At 43.2% G+C, this 16,431-nt stretch overlaps 1 protein-coding gene across 1 annotated transcript in view; it reads left to right on the top strand.

Annotated features, from left to right (window-relative positions):
• The window catches only part of KHDC4 (KH domain containing 4, pre-mRNA splicing factor), a gene marked incomplete in the record, with an annotated part of 2,214,276 nt that overhangs the window by 534,679 nt on the left and 1,663,166 nt on the right, over nt 1–16,431 (top strand). Inside the window, 1 exon segment of the mRNA XM_044080154.1 lies at nt 11,541–11,620. Within this exon segment, the coding sequence (XP_043936089.1) occupies nt 11,541–11,620 (80 nt within the window).

The following is a 16,431-nucleotide window of genomic DNA, read 5'->3' as shown; positions in this document are numbered from 1 at the left end:
AAAGCTGGCTCAATGCACTACCAGATGTTCATCGTGCATACAGCTGCAGTCATAGCAGATGAGTTATCCTGCCGTCAGGCGGGTCCTCGGTCGGCCGAATTCCAAAGACTAGGTCCGGCGTCGGTTGTCGTTGCTTCTTCCCTGACATCAGTGCGGCAGGGGTATAAAAGAACCAGCCAATGCCATTTTCTTCAGTCTTTCTTGCCGCGCGGTGCCTGAAGCAGAAGCAGTTTGCAAGTGCCGGTCGGCCAGCTCCTGAGATTTACGAAAATTTTTCAGCCGAAGTCTTCTTAAAAGCTAAGTACCCCGTTGGGGAAACTTTTCTTGCCTCAGACCGATGTCAGACAAAGTTAATAATTGCATTTCTTGTGGGAAGCAAATACCGCATAAGGATTTCCATTCCTTCTGCATTCCTTGCTTAGGCCCAGACCACGACGTCTCGGCCTGTCGTTTTTGTGCTAGATTCAACAAACGCACTATTAAGCGTCGGGTGGAGTTCGCCCAACACTATTTTGGTAAATTTAATTACATTATGTCGTCGGATACTCCGACTCCAGTTTTGAGTAAAAGAAGCAAAGATAAGGACCGGCATACGAGGTCCGCGACTTCTGCCGACACCACGCTAAAGCCGGCTACAGGTGCTCCGGTTCTCAGCGAGGCGCCTACGCAGCCCCTGAGTACCGATGACGCTTCTTTAGCGGTGTCTTCTGTGCCTGAGTTCGCAGGCTCCTCGGCCCCCACTCCGACTACAGATACCGATTCCACTCTTGGCGGGGAAACTCAGAATTTAGACAGACCTGCCACCTCTCAAGGTGTCTTCAGGCCTTCCTCTTTTTCCATTAAGGCTTTCACAAAATCTAAAGCAGCCATGAAAACTAAAAGACAAGTTCCACAGAGCCCCTCTCAAGGCCCCATGCCTAAAAAACAGATGCTCAAAATGGCAGAGGATTTGATTACTCTTATCAGGGGTTCTCAACCACCCTCTGACAAAAGGCCCAGACTGGAGGAAGACTACCCTTCCTCAGACCAAGCCTCTATTACTTCAGAACATTCTGAGGACCAGGAATATTCATATTCCCCTTTTGAAGATTCTGATGTTGAGGAGTCCATTCCCTCGGCCCCCCCCCCCCCGAGGGCTATTCTTTTGGGGAAACCTTACATACCTTGAGGGAACACTTTCACTGGGAAGGCCAAGATTACTCAGATTCCAAGAAAAGGCTCAGGGATTTTCTCTTGCTTCCTCAGCACAGGCCTCTGGCTATCCCTCCTGTTTTGGATGTATTAGATGATGTGTACACAGAAGCCAGCCTCAACCCAGATTCTTTACCCCCCAGCTCCTGTTAAGCCTGACGGGTATTACCGGGTTCCTGATTCACACCAATTCCTATACAAAAGTCATGCTGCTGACCCAGAAACTATTTCACAGGGTCCCAAGGGAATTAAGGCCTCTACTGCCAAAAACCCATTACCTTCAGAGAGGGATTCCAGAGCTTTAGAAAGGTGGGGGGAAAAGGTATACACCTCGGCCACTTTAACCATGAGGGCATTAAACTCAGTTCCATATGTTAAAGTATCAACAGTTTTTGTTATCTCAGTTGAAAAGCAAAATGACACAACCTGAACAACCAGATTTAAAGGAGTTGCAGGATTTGTTGCATAGTGCAGAGCAAGTGGGTAAACATACCTTGCAATGTGGTTTTGATGCTTTAGAGGCCTCATGTAGAGCTGCTGTTACAGGGTTTGTCATATGTAGACATGCTTGGCTCAAAGAGCAAACCTTACCAGATCATGTCAAAGCTAAATTACTAGATGCACCTCTTCAAAAAGATGTATTGTTTGGTGTTAAAGCTGAGGAGGTACTAAAGAAAATGGAGGAAAAGGCAAAATCAATGCAAACCGTGAAAGATTTCCTACAGGTACAGCCTCCACGTTTCAGCAGAAACTGGCCTTCAAAAAATTGGTCCTTTCCAGCCACGGACAGACCTCAAAGAGGTAGATACAGGCGCCCGAGGGGTTGAGGGCAATCTCAAGGATCATTTAGAGCCAGACAATGGCAAGCACCTACACCAAGAGGTGGAGAAGATAGATCACAGCCATTCAGAAAGCAGACACAATGACTTTCCCCTTTGCATGTCAAGCAAAGCTTTAATGGCAGCACCTTTAGGCGGAAAACTGGCATTATTTTCAAAAAATTGGCATATTGTCACAAAAGACAAATGGATCCTGGACATTATAGACAGAGGCTACAGATTCCACTTTCACACCCTTCCAAAACAGAGAGGCATGCCAAACCTGCCACAAAATCAAAGGGCAGAGGCACAAAAACAAATTTCAGCTCTCATGGACATGAAAGCTATTCAAGAGTTACCTGCAAAAGAACAGGGTCAAGGTTTTTATTCCAAACTATTCCTGGTACCAAGGAAGGACAAAGATTGGAGACCTATTTTGGACCTATCCATCCTAAACACATATTAACTTGTACCAAAATTCAAGATGCTCACATTACAGCAGCTTCTTCCCATGCTGGGCAAGGAGTCCTGGCTGGTAACATAGGGACATGCAGGTATGCCTCCTTGATGTCCAATCAGACAAGATTGCAGAAGATACCTCAGATTTCTTGCAGGTTCAACCCATTATCAATTCTCTGCATTGCCCTTTTGCTTATCTACTGCACCCAGAGTGTTTACGAAATGCCTGGCATCAGTAATTGCTTTCTGCAGACTTCAAGGGATACAAATATACCCATATCTGGACGACTGCCTGATCCAAGCGGACAGCAAGCACATACTTCTGAAACACCTGGCCTTTGTAATAAAATTGTTGAACTTTCTGGGAAACAGTCAACAAAAAGAAATCAAAACTAATTCCCTCTCAAGCAATAATTTTCCTGGGTGCCAACTTGAATACAAACACCCAGATGGCCTACCTCACACCAGAGAAGCAAGGGCAACTATCTCAATACTTCAGAAAAATGGCAACCTTCACCAGGCTGACTGCAAGGAAAGTCCTGCAGGCTCTGGGATTCATCTTGCATCCTACTGATCCCATATGCAAAGCTGCATATGAGGAAACTTCAATGGTACCTAAAAAACTTATGGTCTCAACACAGCCACAGTTTGGAAACAATTATACCACTCATTCCATGTCTTCAAAAGGAATTTCTGTGGTGGGCTCATGCATGCCAAAGAAACATAGGTCTCCCTTTCTGCATGCCTCAAGCAAACCAAATCATCACAACAGACTCCTCGGACTACGCCTGGGGGGCACACATGACAGATCAGTGCATTCAGGGCAAATGGTCCCAAAAAGAGAAGCACCTACACATCAATCAAAAGGAAATGCTAGCAGTACAAATGCAATTATGGCCTTCAGAGATCTACTGCATCCAGGCCAGCTATTGATAAGGACAGACAACACCACAATGATGTGGTACATAAACAAACAGGGAGGAACTCATTCATACCCCCTGTGCAGACTAGCCATGTCCCTTTGGAACACGGCTCTGGAATTGCAAATCCAACTGCAAGCACAATTCCTGCCAGGGAAGGAAAACACGCTGGCAGACAACCTAAGCAGAAATGTGACAGATCCACACGAATGGAAGTTGCATCCTCAAGTTTTCGCAAATATAATTCAGGCATGGGGATGGCCAGACATAGATCTCTTTGCTACCCACAAAAATTACCAACTGAAAAAATTTTGTTCAAGGACCTATCATCCACAGGCCTGGAAAGTGGACGCACTTTCTTTCAATTGGACAACATTGACAGTCTATGCTTTTCCACCTCTTCCTCTGCTGCCCAAAGTTCTATTAAAAGCCAGAGCAGAGAGGCCAAAGATGATTCTCATTGCTCCAGACTGGCCAAGACAACACTGGCATCCACTCCTGAAGAGCCTGACGCATTCCCCCCATGGATCCTGCTCTAGTGACTCTTCTGTTGACCCAACACAGCTTCAAAACTCTTCACAGTCAGCTAGAAACCCTCAATCTAGCAGCATGGAGGATTCCTTGATTTCCCAACAGACCCTCCTCTCCAAGGAGGTGCAGGATGTCATCTTGGAGGCCAGAAGACCTTCAACTAGAAAAGCCTACTCCGCCAAATGGAAACGGTTTTGTGCCTGGAATCAGAAAAAGGGCCAGAATTCTGGGGTTCTAAATTTACCTCAAATATTACAGTACTTAGCTGAGATGTTAAACAGTGGACTTTCCTTCTCCTCCATCAAGATCCATGCTTCAGCCATTTCTGCACAATACAACACTGATCCTCCTTTATTCTCTCATCCTCTCTCAAGACAGTTCCTCAGAGGGGCTAAGAATATAAAACCCCCAAGGAAACCACCAGTACCTGCTTGGGACCTCAACTTCATTTTAGAAAAATTGACTCTGCCTCGATTTGAGCCAGCTGCCTCGACAGAACTACAGTATTTGTCATGGAAAACAGCCTTCCTTCTGGCTATCACCTCAGCACGCAGGGTTTTGGAGCTACAAGCCCTCATGGCGGTGCAACCTTTCATCATTTTCCATCAGGACAGAGTTTCCTTACGAACCAACCCTTCCTTTATGCCAAAGGTAGTATCCAGTGTAGCTTTGAATCAGACTATACACTTACCTACCTTTTATCCTATCCCACAAAACAAAGGGGAAAGGCTACTGCATTCCTTGGACATTCACAGACAACTTCGTTATTATTTTGACAGGACAAAGCCATTCAGAAAATCACAGTAACTGCGTCCTATGCTACAGGTGCTCAAGGAAAGGCTATTTCCAAACAGACAATCTCAAAATGGATAGCCCACTGCATATGCTTTTGTTACTCATTTCATGGAAAAACTGTACCTACAAGCATTAGATCTCACTCCACAAGGGCCACAGCTACCTCTGCAGCTTTCCTCAGGGGGGTTCCTACCAAGGATATTTTGGAAGCAGCCACTTGGAGTTCTGTGCACACTTTCTCCAAGCACTATCACCTTCCACTATACTCTAAATCTAGAGCGGGCTTTGCCACAGCAGTCTTGCAGGGCATCCTTGCTCCTCCTTGTTTCACTTAGTGCCTACCACCCCTTTTTTAGCTTTGGGATTCTACCCGTCTGTTATGACTGCAGCTGTATGCACGATGAACATAGTACAGTTTTGTACCTACCATAAATGAAGATGTTAGAGTGCTAATACAGCTGCAGTTCAGGTTTCCCTCCCTCCATCCCCTCTTGGGACAGGCCTTATGACAAACACCTCCTCATACAACCTGATTGGGTATTCTTTATGGTGTATTTGCTTGCAAACTACTGTTTTTTTGATTATATTTCATTGCATTTTTGCATGAGTTTGTTTTGCCTTCCTTCTGGGGGCACCTGACATCTGTGGCAAGAAAAACTGAATAAAATGGCGTCGGCTGGTTCTTTTATACCCCTGCCGCACTGACGTCAGGGAAGAAGCGACGACAACCGACGCCGGACCTAGACTTTGGAATTCGGCCGACCGAGGACCCGCCTGACGGCAGGATAACCCATCTGTTATGACTGCAGCTGTATTAGCACTTGAACATCTGCATTTATGGTAGGTACAAAACTGTACTTTCGCTGCACTGCCCTTTGGCTTATCTACTGCGCCCAGCCCAGGGTCTTCACAAAGTGCCTGGCACCAGTAATTGCATTTTGCAGACAGAGGAATACAAATTTATCCTTACTTGGACGACTGCCTTATTCAAGCTGAGAACAAGGACATTCTACTACAGCATCTGGCATTTGTAAAAAGATTACTGACAAGTGTAGGGTACACAGTAAATGAGAAGAAATCAAAACTCGTACCCTCTCGAAGTAATATTCCTGGGTGCAAGCTTAAATACAACTGCCCAGATGGCTCATCTCACGCCAGACAAACACAGACAACTGACTACTTATTTCAGAATGTTGGCAACAACAGTTAACTGCAAGAAAAATGCTGCAGGCCTTTGGTTTCATGGCATCCTGCATTCTGCTAATTCCATGTGCAAGACTGCATGTGAGGAAACTTCATTGGTATCTAAAAAGTGTTTGGACTCAACATTGCCACAGCCTGGAAACAATAATTACCCTCATTCCCTGCCTGCAAAAGGAGTTTCGATGGTGGGCAAAAGCCTGTCACCACAACACGGGACAGCCATTCACCTTACCCACAGCCAGGCAGACATTGACAACAGATGCATCAGATTACGCCTGGGGGGGCCCATATGGCAGGAAGATGTATTCAGGGCACATGGTCCGCAAGTCAAATGCATCTACATATCAATCAAAAAGATGCTAGCTCTTCAGAATGCCCTAACAGCCTTCAAGGATCAACTACATCCAGGACAACTACTAATAAAGACTGACAATACTACAGTCTTGTGGTACATAAACAAGCAGGGAGGCACACATTCCTACCCCCTCTGCAGGCTAGCCATGAACTTGTGGCACACAGCATTGACTTACCAAGTACATCTGCAAGCTCAATTCTTGCCAGGAAGGAAAAATACTCTGGCAGACTAACTAAGCAGAAACCTAATGGATCCCCACGAGTGGAAATTGGAACCACAAGTCTTCAGCATGATAATAAGGACCTGGGGATGCCTGGACATAGACCTATTTGACTCCCCTCACAACTACCAACTACAAAGATTCTGCACAAGGACTTATCACAAGCAAGCATGGAAAGTGGATGTCCTATCTTTCAGCTGGAAATAACAGTATATGCCTTTCCTCCTCTGCCTCTCCTCCCCAAGATGGTACTCAAGGTCAGACAAGAGAAACCAAAAATGATACTGATTGCCCCAGACTGGCCCCGCCAGCACTGGTACCCAATCCTAAAGAGCTAGTCTCACTGCCCAGCCTGGACATCACCTCAAATTCCTCACTTATTGACCCAACAAGACAGCCAGATACTGCACAGCCAACTCAAAACCTTAAACATGGCGGCATGGCAGATAATATAGCCTCTCAAGACACACCTCTCTCTAAAGCAGTGATGGATGTTATTTTGGAGGCCAGGAGGCCTAGCACCAGAAAATGCAGACAAATGGAAGAGATTCTGTGCTTGGAACCAAGCACAAGGTATTGACACGATTGTTCCAAATATTCCTTAGATTTTGCAATACTTAACTGAGATGCTGGATAAAGGCCTTTCCTTTTCATCAATTAAAATTCATACCTCTGCCATTTCAGCTCATTACAATACAGACCACCTATTTTTTCTCATCCGTTACTGAGCCTCAGAGGGGCCAAAAACATAAGACCTCCAAGGAGAGCACCGATACCTGCATGAGACCTCAACTATGTCTTGGAAAAACTCACACTGCCTCTGTTTGAGCCAGCCTCTGCAGCTGACATAAAATTTTTATCCTGGAAAACAGCTCTGCTCCTAACAATAACCTCCGCTGGAAGAGTCTGAGTTACAGGCACTCATGGCTGTGGAACCTTTTATCATTTTCCATCCTGACATGGTTTCACTGAGGACAAGTCCTACATTTATGCCTAAGGTAGTGTCCAGTGTGGCCCTTAACGAAACAATTAATTTGCCTACTTTTTAGCCAAACCCACAGAATAAGGATGAGAGAATTCTGCATTCTTTGGACATTCACAGACAGCTACGCTTCTACTTGTACAGAACTAAAGCTTTCAGAAAGACTGATCAACTTCTAGTGGCATATGCTGCAGCATCACAAGGAAAGCCCATCTCAAAACAGACTATTTCAAAGTGGATAGGCTATTGCATTCGTTTCTGCTATTCACAGCATGGCAAATCAGTGCCTAAGGGCATTAGGCCACATTCAACCAGAGCAGCAGCCTTCCTCAGAGGAGTACCAACCAAAGACATCTTAGAGGCTGCAACTTGGAGTTCAGTGCATACCTTTACAAAGCACGATCACTTACCTATCTACTCTAAATCCAGGGCAGGCTTTGCCACTGCAGTTCTGCAGGGCCTTATAGCGTCTCCTAATCCTAGTTAGCTCTAGCCTCCCAACCTTAGCTTTGGGATTCAACCCAATTGTAATGACTGCAACAGTGAAACACGATGAACATAGTACAGTTGTGTACCTACCATAAATGTAGATGTTGGAGTGTATTCACTGTTGCAGTCCAGGTTACCCTACCACCATCCCCCTTTTTCCTTTGCTGGGACCTATCTGTACTTTTCTACTCTATGCAACCTATGTGGTGTATTTGCTTGTAGATGAAGGAAAAGTTGTTTTTTGTGCATGCATGCTTATTGGCATAATTTAGTCTACCATTTTAGGGGCACCTGACATCTGGGGCAAGAAAAACTGTAGAAAATGGCGTCTGCTGCATCTTGTATACCCCTGGTACACTGACGTCAGGGAAGAGGCGACAGCAACCAACACCAGACCTAGACTTTGTAACTCAGGCCAACTGCGGGTAGCCTACCAGCAGGATAACCCAATTGTAATGACTGCAACAGTGAATACACTCAAACATCTACATTTATGGTAGGTACACAACTGTACTATCCTTAGACACTTTGGTTCAGTTCTTTCTATAATACATGGTTTTAAATAGGAATTTTCAATGTCCAGTGTTCTGAATTTAAGCATAAGCTTGGATAATTTGTCTAATTTAGTTTTATATGAATCAGTTGACTGGGGGACTTCACCAGTATTGTCTCTAAATTTAGAAGTGAAACTTACTTGTAACCAGTCCTTTAATTCCACTCTTCCACTTTTGGTTGTGGCAGCATAAGTCTCTCTGTCTTGACCAGGAGGAATAGAAGAAACCCCAAATCCATTAGAGTCCATATTACTTCTAAACACTGTAGGTGTCTGAAGAAATTCGTTTTCACCTACTCCATTGTTATTAGGATCAGGAACATCTGTTTTACTTAATTCACTGCTCATCCCATTGTTTTCACACCGTTTGCATACATTTTCATGAAGAACTTCCTGGTTACACCCTCCTTGCAACTCTAGTCATCGTTCCTACCATCAATTGCCGCAGTGGGGTGAGGAGGTAGATTAGCTGCGATAGCCGTCCAGTCAGCTTGCTGGTCTGACCAGTGTCGTCCTTCCCACTTCTTCCTTCTTATCTCCATGCTGGTTTCTCCTTCCATAGCCAGACTTGGATCCAATAATACACAAAAAAATGGCAAAAAGCACCAAACTTCAACTAAAACCAAGTCCACGGTATTCAAGAAAGATACCACCAGCAGAACAGTTCCAGTTGAAGCAGTTTTAATAAAAATGGAACTGACCTAAACTCATACAGGTTAAAATAACAGCATTTTCATTTCTACCAAGTAGACTTCATCAGATGTGGTTGGGCAACTACAGTAATACTTTTTATACCCTTCTAAAACATCCAATAAAATTAAACACGAAGTTTAAAAGACAATTGTTAATTACTATAAAATTCATGAATATTCATGACTTTGTGAAGTTTCTAGACTGTGTAAAACATTTACTTTCAAAAAAATATATATGTAGCATTTTATTAAAAAAATAGATGTTCAAGTTCGAAATCTCTAAATTAGTTTAAAACTCAGGATGTATAAAATGTACTAAAAAAGTCTTTCAGACGTTCAAGAAAGAAGTGCACCTATAATGACCATTGCCAACAATGTAGATATGTCCGTAACAGAGAAGAATTGTTTAGTAGAAATATAGTGTTAACTAGTAAAGATTTTTTTAACTGTGAATCATTTAGATTAGCATATTTAGCAGTTTTTGAAGTCAGTCCTTCTGTATAAGTTAAACTGAATGAAAGTTAGAGAAGGATATATGAACAGTGCTATGATATGCAGAATAAAAAAGAAACTAATGCTCTCTAATCACTCATTAGAATGTACTAAAGCGAGATTTACATTTTTTGTATGGGGAAAGAGTGAGAAAAGAAGCAAGACTGAGGCAGTAGGAAGAAAGGGTGGAGTATAGTGAGTTATGGTGGCAAATAACTTTACAAGCCACCACCCCACCTGGTTTAAATAAAAATATATCCCTGGCCCCTGTATTAAAGATGAGAACAGCCAATTAAAGTTGAGAATGCCAAACTATGAAGTTATTGGGTCTATATTAGAACACCGAATGTTCAAAATGTCGAGTGTTCTAATATCGACCCATTTTCAGCAAACGCTGAAAAAATCGAAGAAACAGAAAACATTTTTTCCTAGGGAAAGAATTTGGTTGTCAGTTTCTGTTGCTTCGGTATTTTCAGCGCTGTGGCGGAAAGTTACAGGTCGTGTTCAGGTAAGTGTGCGATTGTGTGGATGTGAGGGTTAGGGCGCGAGTCAGGCAAGTGTGCGATTGTGTGGACTTGAGGGTTAGGGCGGGGTAGGTGAGTTAGGGCGCGGGTGAGGTGACTGTGCGATAGTGATGGACCTTAGGGTTGGGGTTTGGGTTAAGGTAAGTGGATAGTTAGTGGTGTATGTATAGTTTAGTGTAGGGTTAGGTGTAAGAGTTTAGGTGTATGTGTGTGGATTGCTGTTTGTCTGGTGTGCTTGCGTTGTGTGTGTGTTTTGGAACAGCAATTTTTTTCCCTAGGAAAAAATTCGCTGTTTTGCATGTTCAATGTTTTAAATTTTCGATTCATAGGGTTCGATATTAGAACACTCAAAATTTTGAACATTCGGTGTTCTAATATAGACCCACGTTATTTTTCAACAGTCATTAATTTATGTAAAGTCTGAGGTTCTCTGGACCAAATGATTGTTTTTTTAACTGAAAGTATAATTAAAACTTTGACTACCAGAGGGAATCTGATCAGTACAAAACTGCCTTTCAGCTTTTCTTCATGCAGAAAGCTTCTGGTTAAACTATTAGTACATTTTATATATCCTGAAGTGTGTGTGAAACTATTTTAGAAATTTTGACTTGAGCATCTATTTTTTTAATAAAATATTACATATATTTTTTTGAAAGTAAATTTTTTACACTGTGTAGATACTTCACAAGGTCATGAATATTCATGAATTTTATGGTTAACTTTTGAACCGTACTTTCTTTAATCCAAACGAATACAAACGAAAAAACACATTTGTATTTGTTTGGATTGGCACTGAGACAACTACTTTTATAACTTTAACTGTCTTTTTAACTTCCTGTTTAATTTTATTGGTTAACCTGTGTTTTAGAAGGGTATAAAGGTATTATTGTAGTTGTCCATCCACATCTGATGGTCTACTTGGTAGAAATGAAAGCACTGTTATTTTAAAGTGTATGCGTTTATGTAAGTTCTATTTTTTATTAAAGCTGCTTCAAATGAAACTGCTTTGCTGGTGGTATCTTGAGTACATTGGGCTTGGTTTTAGTGAGAGGTGGTGCTTTTTGCAGTTTCTTTTGTGTGGATAACTTGTATTTGCTTTACTTTAAATTTTGATGAATTTGAATATGGTGAGGCATGAAGTTATTGGGGGGGAAACTTTTTCTGATGGTTCAGGTTGAAGTAAAAACTGTACTTGTCCATTTTTTATATGAAGTTATTGGCTTGGCAGAGTATAATCCATTTAACATTGCTGCATATTTCTGTATGACTGTCAAGAGCAAAATTTTTTTTACAGTGTGATGATTTTTTTCTTTCAGATAAGTCGTATGAGTGGGGCAGCAGTATCCACCCGTGGGCGTTATATGAGCCCAGAAGAAAAGGCTAAAGCTGGTCCTGGGTATGTGAACAGCTTAATCTGGTTTCTCTGTAAATATAGTGGGAAGTTTTTCGGGATTTGCTGTGTCCCCTTGTTCTGTGTATACCATACTGCTTATTGTATACAGGATATGGCTAGTGTACCGGGACTTCACTGTCATGAATAGGTTGTGTTGAAAATTGTGTTATTTTTGAAGCTTACAACTCTTATACCTTGGAATAGTAATATTAACTGCTAAGACTTTCTGTAATTGAGTCATAGATATACACTAGGCTAACAACCACTAGAACATTTATAAGCCTAGCTTTGCAGTCCAAATGTGTCCGAAAAGTTTGTATGCTTTATAAGTTTATATAGGGGTGACTGTTGGTTACAACATAATTTACTGAGTTCCTCTGTCAAGTCAGAGACTTGGGTGCCAGACCAGAGTGAATTTTACATTTCCCATCCAGTATTCCAAGTTGTGCCTAAATTGGCTTAGGTAGGGACTTTGTTTCACATGGACGGGGGAGCCTGTTCCAGCGAGAGCGAATTCTTCTGCCTCTCCAGCATGTTCTATTTATATTGCAGGCAAAATTTAGGTCTTTAGATCTAGTAGTTCTAATGCGGTTTGTTTTGTAGGTGTGCAAAAAGTTCATTAGAGACCCACATGGCCACCACATTCCAAACTGCCATGAGAGTGGCGGTTTGGAATGTGGTGGCCATGTGTGTTTCAGGAAATTTAATTCGGGTATAAAGTGCAAATTTCAATATAGCAGCATGCAGTAGTGTTTTTTCTAAACATGATTGACTGCTATGCATTTCATAATCGGCATCTTGCCTGATCTTCGTGTTTCACTGTTGCAGTCTGCTGGCAGGTTGCCCTCATTCGGCCTGAATTCCAAAGTCTTGGGTCCTGCGTTGGTTGCTGTCTTCTCTTCCATGACGTCAGGGGTATAAAACATGCAGCCAAAGCCATTTTCTTCCGTCTTTCTTGCTGCTTGGTGCCCGAAGCAGAAGCATTTTGCACGTGCCGGTTGGCCGACTACTGAAATATTCGAGTTTCGGAACCGAAGTCTTCACTAAATTTAAGTACCCCGTTGGGGAAACTTTTTTCTTGCTTTTTACCGATGTCAGAAAAAGTTAATAATTGTATTACTTGTGGAAAGCAAATACCTCATAAGGATTTCCATTTATACTGTATTCCTTGCCTAGGCCCTGATCACAACGTGCCTGGCTGTCGGTTTTGTGCTAGATTTAACCAATGCACTATTAAGCGTCGGTATATTTTTGCATCAATGTATTTTGGAAACAGATTTAACTACCCAGAAATGTTGTCGGACAGTAATCCGACTACCGGAGTAAATAAAAAATGCAAAGAAAAGGACAGAGAAAGGCAGTCGAGATCCAAAACCACCGACTAAGCTTTTCCTAAGCCAGTCGCCGGTACTCAGTGAGGCGCTTTCGCAGCCCCTGATACCCGCTACCTTCGAGTCGCAGGACTCTACCGACACCCATGTGGAGTCCGGCATGCCGCAAGATATCCAAGGTATTGGACCGATGGATATATCTCCCTCGGATGGGTACGGAGCTGCTGAGCAGGCACCGGCTTCTGAGGGTGTATTCAGACCTCAACATTTGTATATCAAACCGACGAAAGCTGCAAAACCAAAGACAAAAGCAACTTCTAAAACGAAAAAAAACGACATATGAGCCACGTGCACAGGCCTGTATGCCTAAAAAAACAGATGATCAAAATGGCTGAAGACCTTATTACGTTGATCAGGGGTACCCATCCCCCTCCTGATAAGAGGCCTAGGTAAGACGCCGATTATGAATCTTCAGATCAGGTTTCCATTTCTTCTGATTCCTCTTCTGATCAGGAATTATCTATACCTCCCTTTGAGGATTCTGATGCTGAGGAGTCTATTCCATCTGCATCTCCTCCTGAGGATTATTCATTTGGAGAAACCTTGCATATTGTGAGGGAGCATTTTCAATGGGGAGTCAAGACTTCTCAGAATCAAAAAAGAGGCTCCGGGATTTCCTTCTTCCTCAGCACAGGCCTTTAGCCATTCCCCCTGTTTTAGGCATTGTGGATGATGTGTTTTTGGAGTCAAGCTTGACTCCTTACCTCTGGCTCCCAGTAAGCCTGACAGGTATTACAGGGTCCCTGACTCTCATAAATTTTTGTTTAGAAACCCTGCTGCTGATCCTGAAACTATTTCACAGGGTCCAATGGGAGTTAAGGCCTCAACAACAAAAAATCCTACCCCCTCCGACAGATTCAAAAGCACTGGACATGGGGAAAAAAGTTTTATACATCTGCAACCTTGGCAATCAGGGCCTTAAACTGTCAATTTCATATGCTTAAGTACCAACAACATGTTATGGGATTGCTGAAACAGAAAATGATGATTTCAGAATGTGTAGAAAATAAAGAATTGCAGGAATTGGTGCATGTAGCTGAGCAAATTGGAAAGCATACTTTGCAATGTGGTTTTGACTCCTTAGAGGCCTCCTGCAGGGCCGCAGTTACTGGATCTGTGATTAGGAGGCATGTCTGGTTAAAGGAACAGAATTTGCCTGATCATGTTAAAGCAAAATTTCTAGATGCACCTTTACAGCATGATTCTCTGTTTGGTATTAAGACAGAAGAGGTTTTGAAGAAAATGGAAGATAGCTAAGTCTGTGCAAACTGTTAAAGACTTCTTACAAGTGCAGCCACCAAGATTCAGTAGACACTGGCCTACAAAAAAATGGTCCTTTCCTGTGTCAGACAGAGCTCAAAGGGGCAAATCCAGACACCCTAAGGGTTCCAGATACCAGGTGCAAGATTCATACAGGTCAAGGCAATGGGGCGCTTCCACCTCCAAATCTGGAGGGGATGAAGCGCAAACCTATAGAAAGCAATCCCAATGACTTCCCTCTGCCTACACCAAACACTTACCTTTTGGCAGCACCCATAGGAGAAAACTAGCACTTTTTGCTTAAAATTGGCCGCTAATAACCCAGGACAAGTGGGTTCTAAACATCGTATCACAGGGATACAGATTTAATTTCCACACTATGCCAATGGCAAATGGTTGGCCAGATCTGCCAAAAAATCAGTGGGCAGAGGCACAGAAACAGGTTACTTCCCTCATGGATATGGGGGCCATTCAGACAGTACCAGAACAGGAAAAAGGACGAGGTTTTTACTCTACTGTTCTTGGTACCCAGAAAGGGCAAGGCCTGGCGGCCAATAGGTTCATAGGTTGGTACTAGGCTATCGGCCCTAGGGCCTATGCAAGCCTAGCCATAACAATTCCCTGGATATTTCTTCCCACAATATTTACTTCTCTGGGCCCCTGTCTAGCAGGGCTACTGACATGATCCCCGGGGTGAATTTCCTATCTCCCATCCAATCATCAAGGTTCCTTTTGAAGAGGGCCAATGAGGCGCTCTGCTTGACATGTATGGCAGTCTATTCCAGAGTATGGGGAGTCTCTGGGTCAGGAACCTATCCCTCCAGCATGTTTTGTTCATTGTAATGACAAGGTTTAGATCCCTGGAGCGTGTGGCTCTGAGAGATTGGAATTTCTTTAAGTGGAGCATGTCCAACAGCTCAGGGTTTGACATGGCCTTGTATATTAAGTAGAGATCGCCTCTGAGTAGACGACGTAATGCTCCCTCACAGTATGCACGGTTTCTCCAATACTGGATTTATCAATTTTGAACACATACCTGGACATTCCAAAATTCAAAATGCTGACTTTGCAGCTTCTGCCCATGCTGGGCAAGAATGCTTAGCTGGTGACTTTAGACCTAAAAAAGGCATACCTGCATGTCCCAGTAAGACAGTTGTGCAGAAGATACCTCAGATTCAAGGCTGGCTTAATGCATTACCAGTTCTCTGCACTGCCCTTTGGCTTATCTACTGCGCCCAGGGTCTTTACAAAGTGCCTGGCACCAGTAATTGCATTTTGCAGACAAAAAAGTATACAAATATATCCTTACTTGGACGACTGTCTCATTCAAGCAGAGAACAAGGACACTCTTCTTCGACACCTGGCATTTGTGAAAATCCTACATTTCTGCCTAGGGTACACAATAAACGAAAAGAAATCACAACTGGTACCCTCTCAAAAGATAACATTCCTGGGTGCAAGCTTGAATACAACTGCCCAGATGGCTTACCTCACGCCAGACAAACAAAGGCAATTGACTACTTACTTCAAACAGATGGCAACCAAAACCCAGTTATCTGCAAGACAAATTCTGCAGGCTCTGGGCTTCATGGCATCCTGCATCCTACTGATTCCATATGCAAGACTGCATACGAGGAATCTTCAGTGGTACCTAAAAAGTTTATGGAGTCAACATTCTCACAGTCTGGAAGTAATGATTCCTCTCATTCCCTGCCTACAACAACAGTTTCTACGGTGGGCAAAGGCATGTCACCAAAACATGGGCAGGCCTTCACTCTTCCCCCCTGCCAGCCAAACCTTAACAGGCGCATTGGATTATGCCTGGGGGGGCCCACATGGCAGGAAGATGCATTCAGGGCATATGGACCCCAATACAAATGCATCTACATGTCAACCAGAAAGAGATGCTAGCTGTTCAAAATGCCCTAACAGCCTTCAAGGACTTACTTCATCCAGGGCAACTACTGACAGATGGACAACTACTGACAGATGGACAACACCACAGTCATGTGGTATATAAACAAGCAAGGGGGCGCACACTCCTACCCCCTTTGCAGATTAGCCATAGCACTGTGGGACACAGCTTTGACCTACCAAATACATCTTCATGCTCAGTTCCTGCCAGGAAAACAAAATAAACTGGCAGACGATTTAAGCAGAAAC

Source organism: Protopterus annectens, chromosome 8.part0 (genome assembly GCF_019279795.1).
Source record: "Protopterus annectens isolate FY-2018-M chromosome 8.part0, PAN1.0, whole genome shotgun sequence".
NCBI lineage: Eukaryota > Metazoa > Chordata > Ceratodontiformes > Protopteridae > Protopterus > Protopterus annectens.
This window is presented reverse-complemented; position numbering and strand designations above follow the sequence as displayed.